Raw genomic sequence first — 17,877 nt, 5'->3', positions numbered from 1 at the left:
ATAAAAATATAATCTTTATGCATATGTATGCACTTCTCTTCAGCCAAACATCTTCCTAATCTTTTGTTTATATTAGAACAGCTGTTTTTTGTTGTTGTCTAATTCTGACATTACCATTCGATTATACTCTATAAGATTCAGTAAACTTTAACGAAATTCCACTAAACGTAATTTTCGGTCAAACACCGTTGGCTAAACATAGGTTAAAAAAAAGTTATTCCATAATTCTATAATTTAACCCCAGTGTAAACGGGGCCTAAAAAGCTATCGCTAATGCTCCTGATAAATTCCGTAAAGGTTCGGAACTTATCGCTATCTTGACATTAATCGAACTATCGTTTTTTACCGGCATTTCTGGATTAACGTTTGGCTTGTATCCCCCGATTTAATTATATTTTTGCTTGTACCGAAATCACAGCTTTAAGTAATGACGGACACTAATGGACCCGCCGTGCGCATGCCATGGTAATATGTTGTTTAATGTTGTGATTCCGCCAGTAACATATTCATATATTAAGGGTGGAGAAATATCGTCCGAATGCCTTAGATGATTTGATATCTCACGAGGAAATAATATCAACAAGTAAGCTTGAGCATTATAGCTTATGAACCAACTAAACGTTTTTTTTTTTAAATTAATATGAAGTAACCCGCTTTATAAGCCGAAAGCAACTGCCGCATTTACTATTTTATGGTCCACCTGGCACGGGAAAAACGAGCACAATATTGGCGTGCGCCCGTCAACTTTACTCTCCACAGCAGTTTAAGTCTATGGTTTTGGAGCTTAACGCATCGGATGACCGAGGAATTGGAATTGTGCGAGGCCAAATCCTTAATTTTGCGTCCACGCGAACCATATTTTGCGACACTTTCAAACTGATTATTTTGGACGAGGCCGATGCCATGACCAACGATGCCCAGAATGCTTTGCGGCGCATCATTGAGAAATATACGGATAACGTTCGATTTTGTGTGATTTGCAATTATTTGAGTAAAATCATTCCGGCGCTGCAGTCGCGTTGTACCCGCTTTCGATTCGCTCCTTTATCCCAGGATCAGATGATGCCTCGACTGGAAAAAATCATTGATACCGAAGCGTGAGTTCTTGTAACGCCAATAAATCCATTTCACCATTAATCCATATTTTCAGTGTTCAAATAACCGAAGATGGAAAGCGGGCTCTACTTACGCTAGCCAAAGGCGATATGAGAAAGGTTTTGAACGTTCTGCAAAGTACCGTGATGGCATTTGATAAGGTCAACGAGGATAATGTCTACATGTGCGTAGGCTATCCGCTGAGGCAGGATATCGAACAGATTTTAAAGGGGTTGCTATCTGGCAATAGCTTCGAGGCATCGTTCAAAAGTAAGATTATATTCCGAATGGCAAAGACCGTAACTAAAGTTTCTTCTTTTTTAATAGCTGTCGAAAGTGCGAAGTACGCAAGAGGCCTTGCGTTAGAAGACATAATAACAGAACTGCATTTATTTGTTATGAGGCGTAAGTGCTCAACTAGATTATTTTGACGTCTAGTTAATTATGTATTCCAACAGTTGAACTACCGATGTCAGTGATGAACAAACTTATTATCAAGCTAGCACAAATCGAAGAAAGATTGGCCAAAGGATGTACAGAAGTTGCGCAAACGGCAGCCCTAGTGGGCGCCTTCTTTATTTGCCGGGATATGGTTTCCATGGAGAAATAAACAATTGTCTAGTAATTAAGTACAAATATAAATTGGCAAAAAGTCCCTTGCCACTACACACTTCTTGAGATCCAAATATTCATAGGGAGGGTTGGAAATGACAACGACTCATAAAGGTCCGAAAATGTTTCCATTTACAACGAATCTGTCTTAAAACAGTATCAAGTAAAATATAAATATTCCAGAGTAAGGTAATAAATCGTGCACTGACATATGTAAAATGTTTTATTAATATTTTTGGCTCTCCTTGTCACGAAACCATATGTCGGCTGGTGTTACTTTTACTCTTTGTAATGCTTCCTGGGAAATATCCTGGATGCGGGGATCGTCCTCGTGAAATCGGAAAGTGCAGGAACCAGCGCAGCTACTCAAGCACGTGATGTGCTCAAACTCGAACATAACTAAGTAGAAGAAAGGTTCACCAGCGCAGCGAAAGCTTCTCTTTAGCATTAACCGGGGTGGTAAGTCGGGCATCGCGATTACTGCCTCTTGTGGCGGCGAAGTGATGCTTGGTCCTGATGAGACGCTCGCGGACTTCACATCCGGCTGGCTGGGAATCACCATCAAGTTATTGGTACTTATGTAGGGGTTTTCATCAGCAAGCACAGGCTGTGGCGGTGATTCGGGAATCTCTATTATTGGCTCCGGTGGCGGTGAGACGGGAATTTCGAGTACTGCGATGTTTGGTAATGGTGAGACGGACGTCGACCTAGCTGTCGGCTGGCTGGGGATCACAGTTGTGTTGCTACAATTGGTACTATTAATAGAGTCCGTGTCATAGTCTTCGGAGAACACGGGAGACATGTTCCCGCCAAGAGCTGGCATCTGGGGCCCCGTTTTTAGAACATAAAATGAGGCATCCACGTGGCCCTCTGTTCCTGTTATTGATGCATCGAGATTACGGGCCGGGCCCTCGGAAAGCCTTCGCTCCACTTCCAGGCACCCAACGCACTTAAATTCTGTGGGCTCGGTTCGCCTGTTCAGGCGCAGCGTACCCGCCAAGCACTTGGCATGTGCGCCCGTGGAGGCGCACAGCTTACAGGCCAAAGTTAGCCAGCTGCTTTTATTGTAAGCCCTGCCCTTGGGGCAAATGCATTGTATCAAGTCGCAGCTCACTTTGCGCTCGTGAAGCTCTCGATAGGCGTTCTGCTGCAGTTCCCAGTTTGCATCGCGATCCGGCACGAAAATCGACTGCAAGCGTACAGTCTCTCGAAACTTATCTGATCGGCACCAAATGCAGCGCAAGTAATATCCCGCGCTTAGGGCGTATTTTCGCATGCAGGTCTTATGGGCGAATCCCTTGTGGCAGCAGTCTCCATAGACAATGTTGTGCGGGGAGAAGTTGAGGATGGGGGCCAGGCAGATGTCACAGGGGCTTAGCTTTGGGCGATTTGCCGCAATTTGCCGCTGGTAGTCATCCATCGGCATGCATTCGGAACAGTAGCTATGAAACGGGCCACAAAACTGAAAAGTGCAGCGATTGATTATGCCGCACTTCATGTGAAAAATAACCTGGCAACCGTGGCACCGGATAGTGGCCCCCACCTGATTGCAGAAGGAGCACTTCGTCTTTTTTGCGATAGCCACCGTTTGGCGAATATCCCGCAAAAGGAATCCTAGGATGCCGCTTGCATCGCCGCCGGATTGCGGTAAATTCGAGGAAAGAAGCTGGCCGATCGAGAAATATATGTACATTACTAGGCGATCTCAATTTGAATGCAGACACCTACCAGGCAAAAGTAATGCACCCGCAGATCCTTGCGGACCATCCAGTCTCCATAGAGCAACGTTTCCTCCTCCGTGTGGCCACTGGAAAAGTCGCAAATGTCGCACTTAAGTTTATTTTGTTCCTCCATTTTAGTGACAGCTTTCTAAGCGGTGATCTTAAAGAGATCAGAGTGACCAGGATATTGCCATTCATATTTTCTGTAATTAGAAAAGGCAGTCCTAGCTTGCTTATGTGCTCTCCACACTGACTCTAGTTTCCTATCGAGGCAGCTATCGGTTGCTTAACTCGATTATCCCGTCCACATTGTGCTAACTCCATAACTCTACTTGTGAACAGCTGTTCTTTGTCTTGATTTTGCTGGGTAAATAGTTGTTATTGTCCGTTACGCATATTTTGCCCACCATTTTGAATTTCGGTTATAACAGCTGTTGTTATTGAATTAGAATTTAGCCGACCAATAGGCCAAAAATTTCCTACGTTTTTCGATTATTTCCTACAAAATGCGGCAAAATCGTCTGAAACTCCACTTTAAACTACTTTTGCACCATAAATTGACGCATCCAGCGTTTTTAGATTTAAGTACACTCAATTCTCGTAAAACTCCTGGTCCCACAGAGTCACCATAAAAAAACAGTCAACAGTGGCGTGAGCAACGTAAATCCACCATCTAGGACAAAAAGAAAAATTGTTAGACCGGCAAAATTTAATATACCACCCCGCAAATGAATGGTGGATAGTGCCCCATGAGAAAAGGTTTTTAAATTATGCAAATCCAACACTGCTAGAATAATGAATGCAATCTGGTGTGATTCGGATTTTGTTTTTCAAAAAGCAAGCAGTAAATTTTTAAGAAACCCCTGTCCATCGAGAATACTGTATTCGCGAGCTTGGCGTAAGGGCGGCATAACATTTTTTCCGGTTTTTACAATGTCAGAATTCTTATGGCTTTAACAAAGACAGTAGACATCTAGCCATAAACCAATTTTTTCCCCATTTTTTCTTTTCCATCGTTTTTTAGAAAGCACTAAATTGGCGGCGCTATCTAGACGAGCTTTACAAAAACAAAGAGAAGTATAGTATATTTTATATTAAACAAAATATCACTGTTTCGTTAATTGATTGTGAATCACGTATCCTAATTCATATCTGTAAGCGCAACAGATCTTGTTTGTGTCAACAGTAGCTCAAGTTCTTTAAATTGGGCGTAGCAGGCTGGTTCCTCCTTGAATAATATGGCTGCCGAAATAAAGCCAGCGCAGCGGACCAACAATGATCGCTTTAACACGTCCAAGAAGCCGGAATTGCTGAGTAAGCTAGAGGGCAGTAGCGATGATGTGAACGCGGCCATCCTAATTCCTGGAGAGAACGGCGTAATTAGCGTTTCAGATGACAAGTGCGTAATTGTGCCACATTTATGTATGTATACCCCAATGTGTTTACATTTGCCTGTTTTTCCTCAGAACCGTTCGTGTTTGGTTGAAACGCGACTCCGGTCAGTATTGGCCCAGTATTTGCCAGTACATGCCTTCCGGCTGCACGGCGATCGAGTACGTCCCGGAATCCCGACACTTGTACGTTGGCCAGGAGAACGGAACGGTCACCCAGTATGCTCTCTCCGAAGACTGCAACCGCCTGTCATTCTTGCGGGATTACTTATCACATCAAGCCAGAGTTGTGGCCGTTGTTTTCTCTAAAACCCACAAATGGGTCCTTTCCGCAGGCAAAGATAAGCAGTTCGCCTATCATTGCACGGAGAGCGGCAAAAGAGTGGGCGGATACAACTTTGAGACTCCATGCACTGCACTCCAGTAAGTATGATAAATAGGGGGCTGTAACATTGGATATAAGATAAGCGGGACATTTAATTTAATTAAGCTGCCCTCCATAACACGGGTCTAAACTGAGATCCGTTGGGGTCATATACAAAACTACATGCCTTCATTCAGTACAAAATTTGAATTTCTTAATCTTCCCAAATATGCATATGTAAACTTTTTAATGCCCTTTCTGCTACGAAATTTAAAGAATAACGTAAATTTTAAATTTGGATATTCAAAAAACTATAGTTCTGAAAGTTCAATTAACTTTGAAATGGACATACAATCAAGATACAAACAAGTCTTAAATTCATAATTTTCCACTTAATCGTATTTGATTAATTTATGTATTTATAAATATAAAGCTAGCTTAAGGCTTAACACTAGAAGCTAACTACTTACTAATACCACTAGCAACTAAAGTCTTTCGTTTGTCTAGGATGACAGTATTAATTTATTTTATGAGTAAAAGAATAATTTAATATTTTAAGGATGAGCTGAGCTTTTTCAATGAGTTTAGTTATTTTTTTTTTTGGTAGGGCTAATTCCTTTCAAACAGATCTAGCACGCATATCATAATTTTGTTTTCGAAGGTAATTTCATAGATTTCAAGATAACATCTTTACTGCGGCTATTCTAATTGTAATCTATGTTTAGGTTTGATGCATTAGCCAAGTATGCCTTCGTTGGCGATCACGCTGGGCAAATAACAATGCTGCGGTGTGATGTTCAGGGAGTTCAACTGATTACCACGTTTAAAGGACATACAGATAAAATACAATCGAAAAGTTTTAACAATAATGTTTACAATTTTGAAACATTTTAGCGGAAATACGATGCATGAGATGGGTTGAAGGGCCCCAGCTTTTATTTAGCGGCGCCTGCGATCAGTCCGTAATAGTTTGGGATGTTGGTGGCAAACGTCGCATTATTTACGAGCTGCAGGGACATGGTAATATGTTGTTTAATTTTGTGATTCCGCCAGTAACATATTTATATATTAAGGGTGGAGAAATATCGTCCGAATGCCTTAGATGATTTGATATCTCACGAGGAAATAATATCAACAAGTAAGCTTGAGCATTATAGCTTATGAACCAACTAAACGTTTTTTTTTTTTAATTAATATGAAGTAACCCGCTTTATAAGCCGAAAGCAACTGCCGCATTTACTATTTTATGGTCCACCTGGCACGGGAAAAACAAGCACAATATTGGCGTGCGCCCGTCAACTTTACTCTCCACAGCAGTTTAAGTCTATGGTTTTGGAGCTTAACGCATCGGATGACCGAGGAATTGGAATTGTGCGAGGCCAAATCCTTAATTTTGCGTCCACGCGAACCATATTTTGCGACACTTTCAAACTGATTATTTTGGACGAGGCCGATGCCATGACCAACGATGCCCAGAATGCTTTGCGGCGCATCATTGAGAAATATACGGATAACGTTCGATTTTGTGTGATTTGCAATTATTTGAGTAAAATCATTCCGGCGCTGCAGTCGCGTTGTACCCGCTTTCGATTCGCTCCTTTATCCCAGGATCAGATGATGCCTCGACTGGAAAAAATCATTGATACCGAAGCGTGAGTTCTTGTAACGCCAATAAATCCATTTCACCATTAATCCATATTTTCAGTGTTCAAATAACCGAAGATGGAAAGCGGGCTCTACTTACGCTAGCCAAAGGCGATATGAGAAAGGTTTTGAACGTTCTGCAAAGTACCGTGATGGCATTTGATAAGGTCAACGAGGATAATGTCTACATGTGCGTAGGCTATCCGCTGAGGCAGGATATCGAACAGATTTTAAAGGGGTTGCTATCTGGCAATAGCTTCGAGGCATCGTTCAAAAGTAAGATTATATTCCGAATGGCAAAGACCGTAACTAAAGTTTCTTCTTTTTTAATAGCTGTCGAAAGTGCGAAGTACGCAAGAGGCCTTGCGTTAGAAGACATAATAACAGAACTGCATTTATTTGTTATGAGGCGTAAGTGCTCAACTAGATTATTTTGACGTCTAGTTAATTATGTATTCCAACAGTTGAACTACCGATGTCAGTGATGAACAAACTTATTATCAAGCTAGCACAAATCGAAGAAAGATTGGCCAAAGGATGTACAGAAGTTGCGCAAACGGCAGCCCTAGTGGGCGCCTTCTTTATTTGCCGGGATATGGTTTCCATGGAGAAATAAACAATTGTCTAGTAATTAAGTACAAATATAAATTGGCAAAAAGTCCCTTGCCACTACACACTTCTTGAGATCCAAATATTCATAGGGAGGGTTGGAAATGACAACGACTCATAAAGGTCCGAAAATGTTTCCATTTACAACGAATCTGTCTTAAAACAGTATCAAGTAAAATATAAATATTCCAGAGTAAGGTAATAAATCGTGCACTGACATATGTAAAATGTTTTATTAATATTTTTGGCTCGTTATTAAATAAAATTTTGAGACTGAAATTCATTTGTGTTGATAAAACTAATTTGCATAAATAAGTTTACTGTGTTTAAGTACTTCTAAGAACATCCACTTTACACATGCTACACATGCAAGCACGCTTGACTCGATCAATCTGCGCAAAAATCCCTTGATCCTTGTCACGAAACCATATGTCGGCTGGTGTTACTTTTACTCTTTGTAATGCTTCCTGGGAAATATCCTGGATGCGGGGATCGTCCTCGTGAAATCGGAAAGTGCAGGAACCAGCGCAGCTACTCAAGCACGTGATGTGCTCAAACTCGAACATAACTAAGTAGAAGAAAGGTTCACCAGCGCAGCGAAAGCTTCTCTTTAGCATTAACCGCGGTGGTAAGTCGGGCATCGCGATTACTGCCTCTTGTGGCGGCGAAGTGATGCTTGGTCCTGATGAGACGCTCGCGGACTTCACATCCGGCTGGCTGGGAATCACCATCAAGTTATTGGTACTTATGTAGGGGTTTTCATCAGCAAGCACAGGCTGTGGCGGTGATTCGGGAATCTCTATTATTGGCTCCGGTGGCGGTGAGACGGGAATTTCGAGTACTGCGATGTTTGGTAATGGTGAGACGGACGTCGACCTAGCTGTCGGCTGGCTGGGGATCACAGTTGTGTTGCTACAATTGGTACTATTAATAGAGTCCGTGTCATAGTCTTCGGAGAACACGGGAGACATGTTCCCGCCAAGAGCTGGCATCTGGGGCCCCGTTTTAGAACATAAAATGAGGCATCCACGTGGCCCTCTGTTCCTGTTATTGATGCATCGAGATTACGGGCCGGGCCCTCGGAAAGCCTTCGCTCCACTTCCAGGCACCCAACGCACTTAAATTCTGTGGGCTCGGTTCGCCTGTTCAGGCGCAGCGTACCCGCCAAGCACTTGGCATGTGCGCCCGTGGAGGCGCACAGCTTACAGGCCAAAGTTAGCCAGCTGCTTTTATTGTAAGCCCTGCCCTTGGGGCAAATGCATTGTATCAAGTCGCAGCTCACTTTGCGCTCGTGAAGCTCTCGATAGGCGTTCTGCTGCAGTTCCCAGTTTGCATCGCGATCCGGCACGAAAATCGACTGCAAGCGTACAGTCTCTCGAAACTTATCTGATCGGCACCAAATGCAGCGCAAGTAATATCCCGCGCTTAGGGCGTATTTTCGCATGCAGGTCTTATGGGCGAATCCCTTGTGGCAGCAGTCTCCATAGACAATGTTGTGCGGGGAGAAGTTGAGGATGGGGGCCAGGCAGATGTCACAGGGGCTTAGCTTTGGGCGATTTGCCGCAATTTGCCGCTGGTAGTCATCCATCGGCATGCATTCGGAACAGTAGCTATGAAACGCGCCACAAAACTGAAAAGTGCAGCGATTTATTATGCCGCACTTCATGTGAAAAATAACCTGGCAACCGTGGCACCGGATAGTGGCCCCCACCTGATTGCAGAAGGAGCACTTCGTCTTTTTGCGATAGCCACCGTTTGGCGAATATCCCGCAAAAGGAATCCTAGGATGCCGCTTGCATCGCCGCCGGATTGCGGTAAATTCGAGGAAAGAAGCTGGCCGATCGAGAAATATATGTACATTACTAGGCGATCTCAATTTGAATGCAGACACCTACCAGGCAAAAGTAATGCACCCGCAGATCCTTGCGGACCATCCAGTCTCCATAGAGCAACGTTTCCTCCTCCGTGTGGCCACTGGAAAAGTCGCAAATGTCGCACTTAAGTTTATTTTGTTCCTCCATTTTAGTGACAGCTTTCTAAGCGGTGATCTTAAAGAGATCAGAGTGACCAGGATATTGCCATTCATATTTTCTGTAATTAGAAAAGGCAGTCCTAGCTTGCTTATGTGCTCTCCACACTGACTCTAGTTTCCTATCGAGGCAGCTATCGGTTGCTTAACTCGATTATCCCGTCCACATTGTGCTAACTCCATAACTCTACTTGTGAACAGCTGTTCTTTGTCTTGATTTTGCTGGGTAAATAGTTGTTATTGTCCGTTACGCATATTTTGCCCACCATTTTGAATTTCGGTTATAACAGCTGTTGTTATTGAATTAGAATTTAGCCGACCAATAGGCCAAAAATTTCCTACGTTTTTCGATTATTTCCTACAAAATGCGGCAAAATCGTCTGAAACTCCACTTTAAACTACTTTTGCACCATAAATTGACGCATCCAGCGTTTTTAGATTTAAGTACACTCAATTCTCGTAAAACTCCTGGTCCCACAGAGTCACCATAAAAAAACAGTCAACAGTGGCGTGAGCAACGTAAATCCACCATCTAGGACAAAAAGAAAAATTGTTAGACCGGCAAAATTTAATATACCACCCCGCAAATGAATGGTGGATAGTGCCCCATGAGAAAAGGTTTTTAAATTATGCAAATCCAACACTGCTAGAATAATGAATGCAATCTGGTGTGATTCGGATTTTGTTTTTCAAAAAGCAAGCAGTAAATTTTTAAGAAACCCCTGTCCATCGAGAATACTGTATTCGCGAGCTTGGCGTAAGGGCGGCATAACATTTTTTCCGGTTTTTACAATGTCAGAATTCTTATGGCTTTAACAAAGAAAGTAGACATCTAGCCATAAACCAATTTTTTCCCCATTTTTTCTTTTCCATCGTTCCTTAGAAAGCACTAAATTGGCGGCGCTATCTAGACGAGCTTTACAAAAACAAATAGAAGTATAGTATATTTTATATTAAACAAAATATCACTGTTTCGTTAATTGATTGTGAATCACGTATCCTAATTCATATCTGTAAGCGCAACAGATCTTGTTTGTGTCAACAGTAGCTCAAGTTCTTTAAATTGGGCGTAGCAGGCTGGTTCCTCCTTGAATAATATGGCTGCCGAAATAAAGCCAGCGCAGCGGACCAACAATGATCGCTTTAACACGTCCAAGAAGCCGGAATTGCTGAGTAAGCTAGAGGGCAGTAGCGATGATGTGAACGCGGCCATCCTAATTCCTGGAGAGAACGGCGTAATTAGCGTTTCAGATGACAAGTGCGTAATTGTGCCACATTTATGTATGTATACCCCAATGTGTTTACATTTGCCTGTTTTTCCTCAGAACCGTTCGTGTTTGGTTGAAACGCGACTCCGGTCAGTATTGGCCCAGTATTTGCCAGTACATGCCTTCCGGCTGCACGGCGATCGAGTACGTCCCGGAATCCCGACACTTGTACGTTGGCCAGGAGAACGGAACGGTCACCCAGTATGCTCTCTCCGAAGACTGCAACCGCCTGTCATTCTTGCGGGATTACTTATCACATCAAGCCAGAGTTGTGGCCGTTGTTTTCTCTAAAACCCACAAATGGGTCCTTTCCGCAGGCAAAGATAAGCAGTTCGCCTATCATTGCACGGAGAGCGGCAAAAGAGTGGGCGGATACAACTTTGAGACTCCATGCACTGCACTCCAGTAAGTATGATAAATAGGGGGCTGTAACATTGGATATAAGATAAGCGGGACATTTAATTTAATTAAGCTGCCCTCCATAACACGGGTCTAAACTGAGATCCGTTGGGGTCATATACAAAACTACATGCCTTCATTCAGTACAAAATTTGAATTTCTTAATCTTCCCAAATATGCATATGTAAACTTTTTAATGCCCTTTCTGCTACGAAATTTAAAGAATAACGTAAATTTTAAATTTGGATATTCAAAAAACTATAGTTCTGAAAGTTCAATTAACTTTGAAATGGACATACAATCAAGATACAAACAAGTCTTAAATTCATAATTTTCCACTTAATCGTATTTGATTAATTTATGTATTTATAAATATAAAGCTAGCTTAAGGCTTAACACTAGAAGCTAACTACTTACTAATACCACTAGCAACTAAAGTCTTTCGTTTGTCTAGGATGACAGTATTAATTTATTTTATGAGTAAAAGAATAATTTAATATTTTAAGGATGAGCTGAGCTTTTTCAATGAGTTTAGTTATTTTTTTTTTTGGTAGGGCTAATTCCTTTCAAACAGATCTAGCACGCATATCATAATTTTGTTTTCGAAGGTAATTTCATAGATTTCAAGATAACATCTTTACTGCGGCTATTCTAATTGTAATCTATGTTTAGGTTTGATGCATTAGCCAAGTATGCCTTCGTTGGCGATCACGCTGGGCAAATAACAATGCTGCGGTGTGATGTTCAGGGAGTTCAACTGATTACCACGTTTAAAGGACATACAGATAAAATACAATCGAAAAGTTTTAACAATAATGTTTACAATTTTGAAACATTTTAGCGGAAATACGATGCATGAGATGGGTTGAAGGGCCCCAGCTTTTATTTAGCGGCGCCTGCGATCAGTCCGTAATAGTTTGGGATGTCGGTGGCAAACGTCGCATTATTTACGAGCTGCAGGGACATGGTAATATGTTGTTTAATTTTGTGATTCCGCCAGTAACATATTTATATATTAAGGGTGGAGAAATATCGTCCGAATGCCTTAGATGATTTGATATCTCACGAGGAAATAATATCAACAAGTAAGCTTGAGCATTATAGCTTATGAACCAACTAAACGTTTTTTTTTTTAATTAATATGAAGTAACCCGCTTTATAAGCCGAAAGCAACTGCCGCATTTACTATTTTATGGTCCACCTGGCACGGGAAAAACGAGCACAATATTGGCGTGCGCCCGTCAACTTTACTCTCCACAGCAGTTTAAGTCTATGGTTTTGGAGCTTAACGCATCGGATGACCGAGGAATTGGAATTGTGCGAGGCCAAATCCTTAATTTTGCGTCCACGCGAACCATATTTTGCGACACTTTCAAACTGATTATTTTGGACGAGGCCGATGCCATGACCAACGATGCCCAGAATGCTTTGCGGCGCATCATTGAGAAATATACGGATAACGTTCGATTTTGTGTGATTTGCAATTATTTGAGTAAAATCATTCCGGCGCTGCAGTCGCGTTGTACCCGCTTTCGATTCGCTCCTTTATCCCAGGATCAGATGATGCCTCGACTGGAAAAAATCATTGATACCGAAGCGTGAGTTCTTGTAACGCCAATAAATCCATTTCACCATTAATCCATATTTTCAGTGTTCAAATAACCGAAGATGGAAAGCGGGCTCTACTTACGCTAGCCAAAGGCGATATGAGAAAGGTTTTGAACGTTCTGCAAAGTACCGTGATGGCATTTGATAAGGTCAACGAGGATAATGTCTACATGTGCGTAGGCTATCCGCTGAGGCAGGATATCGAACAGATTTTAAAGGGGTTGCTATCTGGCAATAGCTTCGAGGCATCGTTCAAAAGTAAGATTATATTCCGAATGGCAAAGACCGTAACTAAAGTTTCTTCTTTTTTAATAGCTGTCGAAAGTGCGAAGTACGCAAGAGGCCTTCCGTTAGAAGACATAATAACAGAACTGCATTTATTTGTTATGAGGCGTAAGTGCTCAACTAGATTATTTTGACGTCTAGTTAATTATGTATTCCAACAGTTGAACTACCGATGTCAGTGATGAACAAACTTATTATCAAGCTAGCACAAATCGAAGAAAGATTGGCCAAAGGATGTACAGAAGTTGCGCAAACGGCAGCCCTAGTGGGCGCCTTCTTTATTTGCCGGGATATGGTTTCCATGGAGAAATAAACAATTGTCTAGTAATTAAGTACAAATATAAATTGGCAAAAAGTCCCTTGCCACTACACACTTCTTGAGATCCAAATATTCATAGGGAGGGTTGGAAATGACGACTCATAAAGGTCCGAAAATGTTTCCATTTACAACGAATCTGTCTTAAAACAGTATCAAGTAAAATATAAATATTCCAGAGTAAGGTAATAAATCGTGCACTGACATATGTAAAATGTTTTATTAATATTTTTGGCTCGTTATTAAATAAAATTTTGAGACTGAAATTCATTTGTGTTGATAAAACTAATTTGCATAAATAAGTTTACTGTGTTTAAGTACTTCTAAGAACATCCACTTTACACATGCTACACATGCAAGCACGCTTGACTCGATCAATCTGCGCAAAAATCCCTTGATCCTTGTCACGAAACCATATGTCGGCTGGTGTTACTTTTACTCTTTGTAATGCTTCCTGGGAAATATCCTGGATGCGGGGATCGTCCTCGTGAAATCGGAAAGTGCAGGAACCAGCGCAGCTACTCAAGCACGTGATGTGCTCAAACTCGAACATAACTAAGTAGAAGAAAGGTTCACCAGCGCAGCGAAAGCTTCTCTTTAGCATTAACCGGGGTGGTAAGTCGGGCATAGCGATTACTGCCTCTTGTGGCGGCGAAGTGATGCTTGGTCCTGATGAGACGCTCGCGGACTTCACATCCGGCTGGCTGGGAATCACCATCAAGTTATTGGTACTTATGTAGGGGTTTTCATCAGCAAGCACAGGCTGTGGCGGTGATTCGGGAATCTCTATTATTGGCTCCGGTGGCGGTGAGACGGGAATTTCGAGTACTGCGATGTTTGGTAATGGTGAGACGGACGTCGACCTAGCTGTCGGCTGGCTGGGGATCACAGTTGTGTTGCTACAATTGGTACTATTAATAGAGTCCGTGTCATAGTCTTCGGAGAACACGGGAGACATGTTCCCGCCAAGAGCTGGCATCTGGGGCCCCGTTTTTAGAACATAAAATGAGGCATCCACGTGGCCCTCTGTTCCTGTTATTGATGCATCGAGATTACGGGCCGGGCCCTCGGAAAGCCTTCGCTCCACTTCCAGGCACCCAACGCACTTAAATTCTGTGGGCTCGGTTCGCCTGTTCAGGCGCAGCGTACCCGCCAAGCACTTGGCATGTGCGCCCGTGGAGGCGCACAGCTTACAGGCCAAAGTTAGCCAGCTGCTTTTATTGTAAGCCCTGCCCTTGGGGCAAATGCATTGTATCAAGTCGCAGCTCACTTTGCGCTCGTGAAGCTCTCGATAGGCGTTCTGCTGCAGTTCCCAGTTTGCATCGCGATCCGGCACGAAAATCGACTGCAAGCGTACGGTCTCTCGAAACTTATCTGATCGGCACCAAATGCAGCGCAAGTAATATCCCGCGCTTAGGGCGTATTTTCGCATGCAGGTCTTATGGGCGAATCCCTTGTGGCAGCAGTCTCCATAGACAATGTTGTGCGGGGAGAAGTTGAGGATGGGGGCCAGGCAGATGTCACAGGGGCTTAGCTTTGGGCGATTTGCCGCAATTTGCCGCTGGTAGTCATCCATCGGCATGCATTCGGAACAGTAGCTATGAAACGCGCCACAAAACTGAAAAGTGCAGCGATTTATTATGCCGCACTTCATGTGAAAAATAACCTGGCAACCGTGGCACCGGATAGTGGCCCCCACCTGATTGCAGAAGGAGCACTTCGTCTTTTTTGCGATAGCCACCGTTTGGCGAATATCCCGCAAAAGGAATCCTAGGATGCCGCTTGCATCGCCGCCGGATTGCGGTAAATTCGAGGAAAGAAGCTGGCCGATCGAGAAATATATGTACATTACTAGGCGATCTCAATTTGAATGCAGACACCTACCAGGCAAAAGTAATGCACCCGCAGATCCTTGCGGACCATCCAGTCTCCATAGAGCAACGTTTCCTCCTCCGTGTGGCCACTGGAAAAGTCGCAAATGTCGCACTTAAGTTTATTTTGTTCCTCCATTTTAGTGACAGCTTTCTAAGCGGTGATCTTAAAGAGATCAGAGTGACCAGGATATTGCCATTCATATTTTCTGTAATTAGAAAAGGCAGTCCTAGCTTGCTTATGTGCTCTCCACACTGACTCTAGTTTCCTATCGAGGCAGCTATCGGTTGCTTAACTCGATTATCCCGTCCACATTGTGCTAACTCCATAACTCTACTTGTGAACAGCTGTTCTTTGTCTTGATTTTGCTGGGTAAATAGTTGTTATTGTCCGTTACGCATATTTTGCCCACCATTTTGAATTTCGGTTATAACAGCTGTTGTTATTGAATTAGAATTTAGCCGACCAATAGGCCAAAAATTTCCTACGTTTTTCGATTATTTCCTACAAAATGCGGCAAAATCGTCTGAAACTCCACTTTAAACTACTTTTTCACCATAAATTGACGCATCCAGCGTTTTTAGATTTAAGTACACTCAATTCTCGTAAAACTCCTGGTCCCACAGAGTCACCATAAAAAAACAGTCAACAGTGGCGTGAGCAACGTAAATCCACCATCTAGGACAAAAGAAAGATTGTTAGACCGGCAAAATTTAATATACCACCCCGCAAATGAATGGTGGATAGTGCCCCATGAGAAAAGGTTTTCGAAATTATGCAAATCCAACACTGCTAGAATAATGAATGCAATCTGGTGTGATTCGGATTTTGTTTTTCAAAAAGCAAGCAGTAAATTTTTAAGAAACCCCTGTCCATCGAGAATACTGTATTCGCGAGCTTGGCGTAAGGGCGGCATAACATTTTTTCCGGTTTTTACAATGTCAGAATTCTTATGGCTTTAACAAAGAAAGTAGACATCTAGCCATAAACCAATTTTTTCCCCATTTTTTCTTTTCCATCGTTCCTTAGAAAGCACTAAATTGGCGGCGCTATCTAGACGAGCTTTACAAAAACAAATAGAAGTATAGTATATTTTATATTAAACAAAATATCACTGTTTCGTTAATTGATTGTGAATCACGTATCCTAATTCATATCTGTAAGCGCAACAGATCTTGTTTGTGTCAACAGTAGCTCAAGTTCTTTAAATTGGGCGTAGCAGGCTGGTTCCTCCTTGAATAATATGGCTGCCGAAATAAAGCCAGCGCAGCGGACCAACAATGATCGCTTTAACACGTCCAAGAAGCCGGAATTGCTGAGTAAGCTAGAGGGCAGTAGCGATGATGTGAACGCGGCCATCCTAATTCCTGGAGAGAACGGCGTAATTAGCGTTTCAGATGACAAGTGCGTAATTGTGCCACATTTATGTATGTATACCCCAATGTGTTTACATTTGCCTGTTTTTCCTCAGAACCGTTCGTGTTTGGTTGAAACGCGACTCCGGTCAGTATTGGCCCAGTATTTGCCAGTACATGCCTTCCGGCTGCACGGCGATCGAGTACGTCCCGGAATCCCGACACTTGTACGTTGGCCAGGAGAACGGAACGGTCACCCAGTATGCTCTCTCCGAAGACTGCAACCGCCTGTCATTCTTGCGGGATTACTTATCACATCAAGCCAGAGTTGTGGCCGTTGTTTTCTCTAAAACCCACAAATGGGTCCTTTCCGCAGGCAAAGATAAGCAGTTCGCCTATCATTGCACGGAGAGCGGCAAAAGAGTGGGCGGATACAACTTTGAGACTCCATGCACTGCACTCCAGTAAGTATGATAAATAGGGGGCTGTAACATTGGATATAAGATAAGCGGGACATTTAATTTAATTAAGCTGCCCTCCATAACACGGGTCTAAACTGAGATCCGTTGGGGTCATATACAAAACTACATGCCTTCATTCAGTACAAAATTTGAATTTCTTAATCTTCCCAAATATGCATATGTAAACTTTTTAATGCCCTTTCTGCTACGAAATTTAAAGAATAACGTAAATTTTAAATTTGGATATTCAAAAAACTATAGTTCTGAAAGTTCAATTAACTTTGAAATGGACATACAATCAAGATACAAACAAGTCTTAAATTCATAATTTTCCACTTAATCGTATTTGATTAATTTATGTATTTATAAATATAAAGCTAGCTTAAGGCTTAACACTAGAAGCTAACTACTTACTAATACCACTAGCAACTAAAGTCTTTCGTTTGTCTAGGATGACAGTATTAATTTATTTTATGAGTAAAAGAATAATTTAATATTTTAAGGATGAGCTGAGCTTTTTCAATGAGTTTAGTTATTTTTTTTTTTGGTAGGGCTAATTCCTTTCAAACAGATCTAGCACGCATATCATAATTTTGTTTTCGAAGGTAATTTCATAGATTTCAAGATAACATCTTTACTGCGGCTATTCTAATTGTAATCTATGTTTAGGTTTGATGCATTAGCCAAGTATGCCTTCGTTGGCGATCACGCTGGGCAAATAACAATGCTGCGGTGTGAAGTTCAGGGAGTTCAACTGATTACCACGTTTAAAGGACATACAGATAAAATACAATCGAAAAGTTTTAACAATAATGTTTACAATTTTGAAACATTTTAGCGGAAATACG

The 17,877-nt window shown here is 42.2% G+C and overlaps 8 protein-coding genes across 9 annotated transcripts; 4 read left to right on the top strand and 4 right to left on the bottom strand.

Annotated features, from left to right (window-relative positions):
- Nucleotides 1-334: 334 nt before the first annotated feature.
- LOC108043402 (replication factor C subunit 5) lies at nucleotides 335-1,765 on the top strand. Its single transcript, XM_044460263.1, has 6 exons — nucleotides 335-465; nucleotides 519-583; nucleotides 647-1,097; nucleotides 1,151-1,365; nucleotides 1,423-1,500; nucleotides 1,554-1,765. The coding sequence occupies exons 1-6, from the start codon at nucleotides 428-430 to the stop codon at nucleotides 1,703-1,705; spliced, it is 999 nt and encodes a 332-aa protein (XP_044316198.1). The 5' UTR covers nucleotides 335-427; the 3' UTR covers nucleotides 1,706-1,765.
- Nucleotides 1,766-1,883: 118 nt separating this feature from the next.
- On the bottom strand, nucleotides 1,884-3,872 carry LOC123037797 (PHD finger protein 7-like). The gene is made up of 2 exons (XM_044460262.1): nucleotides 3,436-3,872; nucleotides 1,884-3,373 (listed from the first exon to the last, which is right to left on the bottom strand). The coding sequence occupies exons 1-2, from the start codon at nucleotides 3,559-3,561 to the stop codon at nucleotides 1,934-1,936; spliced, it is 1,566 nt and encodes a 521-aa protein (XP_044316197.1). The 5' UTR covers nucleotides 3,562-3,872; the 3' UTR covers nucleotides 1,884-1,933.
- A 628-nt stretch (nucleotides 3,873-4,500) lies between these two features.
- Nucleotides 4,501-7,503, top strand: LOC123037821 (replication factor C subunit 5-like). The gene is made up of 9 exons (XM_044460378.1): nucleotides 4,501-4,827; nucleotides 4,895-5,242; nucleotides 5,909-6,053; nucleotides 6,127-6,203; nucleotides 6,257-6,321; nucleotides 6,385-6,835; nucleotides 6,889-7,103; nucleotides 7,161-7,238; nucleotides 7,292-7,503. Exons 1-9 carry the CDS (start codon nucleotides 4,667-4,669, stop codon nucleotides 7,441-7,443), a joined length of 1,692 nt encoding a protein of 563 aa, XP_044316313.1. The 5' UTR covers nucleotides 4,501-4,666; the 3' UTR covers nucleotides 7,444-7,503.
- A 147-nt stretch (nucleotides 7,504-7,650) lies between these two features.
- LOC123037783 lies at nucleotides 7,651-8,437 on the bottom strand. Its single transcript, XM_044460153.1, has one exon. The coding sequence runs from the start codon at nucleotides 8,426-8,428 to the stop codon at nucleotides 7,763-7,765; it is 666 nt and encodes a 221-aa protein (XP_044316088.1). The 5' UTR covers nucleotides 8,429-8,437; the 3' UTR covers nucleotides 7,651-7,762.
- Nucleotides 8,438-8,445: 8 nt separating this feature from the next.
- On the bottom strand, nucleotides 8,446-9,773 carry LOC123037782 (G2/M phase-specific E3 ubiquitin-protein ligase-like; the record flags this gene model as incomplete). Its single annotated transcript, XM_044460152.1, is given in 3 exon segments — nucleotides 8,446-9,176; nucleotides 9,179-9,269; nucleotides 9,332-9,773. Coding segments are annotated over 3 exon segments (948 nt in total), but the record flags the coding sequence as incomplete, so codon positions are not given.
- A 612-nt stretch (nucleotides 9,774-10,385) lies between these two features.
- Nucleotides 10,386-13,398, top strand: LOC123037820 (replication factor C subunit 5-like). Its single transcript, XM_044460377.1, has 9 exons — nucleotides 10,386-10,723; nucleotides 10,791-11,138; nucleotides 11,805-11,949; nucleotides 12,023-12,099; nucleotides 12,153-12,217; nucleotides 12,280-12,730; nucleotides 12,784-12,998; nucleotides 13,056-13,133; nucleotides 13,187-13,398. Exons 1-9 carry the CDS (start codon nucleotides 10,563-10,565, stop codon nucleotides 13,336-13,338), a joined length of 1,692 nt encoding a protein of 563 aa, XP_044316312.1. The 5' UTR covers nucleotides 10,386-10,562; the 3' UTR covers nucleotides 13,339-13,398.
- Nucleotides 13,399-13,542: 144 nt separating this feature from the next.
- On the bottom strand, nucleotides 13,543-15,661 carry LOC108042278 (PHD finger protein 7). 2 transcript variants are annotated; one of them, XM_044460151.1, is made up of 3 exons: nucleotides 15,226-15,661; nucleotides 15,041-15,163; nucleotides 13,543-14,959 (listed from the first exon to the last, which is right to left on the bottom strand). In XM_044460151.1, the coding sequence occupies exons 1-3, from the start codon at nucleotides 15,349-15,351 to the stop codon at nucleotides 13,655-13,657; spliced, it is 1,554 nt and encodes a 517-aa protein (XP_044316086.1). In that variant the 5' UTR covers nucleotides 15,352-15,661; the 3' UTR covers nucleotides 13,543-13,654. The 2 variants fall into 2 exon arrangements, with proteins under 2 accessions (XP_044316086.1, XP_044316085.1); XM_044460150.1 differs by having other exon boundaries at nucleotides 13,543-15,163; nucleotides 15,226-15,654.
- A 613-nt stretch (nucleotides 15,662-16,274) lies between these two features.
- Nucleotides 16,275-17,867, top strand: LOC123037819 (WD repeat and FYVE domain-containing protein 2-like). Its single transcript, XM_044460376.1, has 3 exons — nucleotides 16,275-16,617; nucleotides 16,685-17,032; nucleotides 17,699-17,867. Exons 1-3 carry the CDS (start codon nucleotides 16,457-16,459, stop codon nucleotides 17,865-17,867), a joined length of 678 nt encoding a protein of 225 aa, XP_044316311.1. The 5' UTR covers nucleotides 16,275-16,456.
- Nucleotides 17,868-17,877: the final 10 nt, after the last annotated feature.

The sequence above is a fragment of the Drosophila rhopaloa genome, unplaced genomic scaffold (assembly GCF_018152115.1).
Source record: "Drosophila rhopaloa isolate 14029-0021.01 unplaced genomic scaffold, ASM1815211v1 contig_2, whole genome shotgun sequence".
NCBI classification, from domain to species: Eukaryota; Metazoa; Arthropoda; class Insecta; order Diptera; family Drosophilidae; genus Drosophila; species Drosophila rhopaloa.
Note: the sequence above shows the minus strand (reverse complement) of the source record. Positions and strands in the feature narration are given on the sequence as shown.

What these genes read in the sequence shown, in the direction of transcription:
- LOC108043402 (XM_044460263.1), top strand. Translation starts at nt 428, where the DNA reads ATGACGGACACTAATGGACCCGCCGTGCGCATGCCATG. An exon ending in CCCGCCGTGCGCATGCCATG is followed by an intron (nt 466 to 518) that starts GTAATATGTTGT and finishes TCATATATTAAG; the next exon opens with GGTGGAGAAATATCGTCCGA. An exon ending in CGAGGAAATAATATCAACAA is followed by an intron (nt 584 to 646) that starts GTAAGCTTGAGC and finishes ATTAATATGAAG; the next exon opens with TAACCCGCTTTATAAGCCGA.
- LOC123037797 (XM_044460262.1), bottom strand. Translation starts at nt 3,561, where the DNA reads ATGGAGGAACAAAATAAACTTAAGTGCGACATTTGCGACTTTTCCAGT. An exon ending in GGGTGCATTACTTTTGCCTG is followed by an intron (nt 3,374 to 3,435) that starts GTAGGTGTCTGC and finishes TCGATCGGCCAG; the next exon opens with CTTCTTTCCTCGAATTTACC.
- LOC123037821 (XM_044460378.1), top strand. Translation starts at nt 4,667, where the DNA reads ATGGCTGCCGAAATAAAGCCAGCGCAGCGGACCAACAATGATCGCTTT. An exon ending in ACTCCATGCACTGCACTCCA is followed by an intron (nt 5,243 to 5,908) that starts GTAAGTATGATA and finishes ATCTATGTTTAG; the next exon opens with GTTTGATGCATTAGCCAAGT. An exon ending in CGAAAAGTTTTAACAATAAT is followed by an intron (nt 6,054 to 6,126) that starts GTTTACAATTTT and finishes GCTTTTATTTAG; the next exon opens with CGGCGCCTGCGATCAGTCCG.
- LOC123037783 (XM_044460153.1), bottom strand. Translation starts at nt 8,428, where the DNA reads ATGCCAGCTCTTGGCGGGAACATGTCTCCCGTGTTCTCCGAAGACTAT.
- LOC123037820 (XM_044460377.1), top strand. Translation starts at nt 10,563, where the DNA reads ATGGCTGCCGAAATAAAGCCAGCGCAGCGGACCAACAATGATCGCTTT. An exon ending in TTACGAGCTGCAGGGACATG is followed by an intron (nt 12,100 to 12,152) that starts GTAATATGTTGT and finishes TTATATATTAAG; the next exon opens with GGTGGAGAAATATCGTCCGA. An exon ending in CTTCGAGGCATCGTTCAAAA is followed by an intron (nt 12,999 to 13,055) that starts GTAAGATTATAT and finishes CTTTTTTAATAG; the next exon opens with CTGTCGAAAGTGCGAAGTAC.
- LOC108042278 (XM_044460150.1), bottom strand. Translation starts at nt 15,351, where the DNA reads ATGGAGGAACAAAATAAACTTAAGTGCGACATTTGCGACTTTTCCAGT. An exon ending in GGGTGCATTACTTTTGCCTG is followed by an intron (nt 15,164 to 15,225) that starts GTAGGTGTCTGC and finishes TCGATCGGCCAG; the next exon opens with CTTCTTTCCTCGAATTTACC.
- LOC123037819 (XM_044460376.1), top strand. Translation starts at nt 16,457, where the DNA reads ATGGCTGCCGAAATAAAGCCAGCGCAGCGGACCAACAATGATCGCTTT. An exon ending in ATTAGCGTTTCAGATGACAA is followed by an intron (nt 16,618 to 16,684) that starts GTGCGTAATTGT and finishes GTTTTTCCTCAG; the next exon opens with AACCGTTCGTGTTTGGTTGA. An exon ending in ACTCCATGCACTGCACTCCA is followed by an intron (nt 17,033 to 17,698) that starts GTAAGTATGATA and finishes ATCTATGTTTAG; the next exon opens with GTTTGATGCATTAGCCAAGT.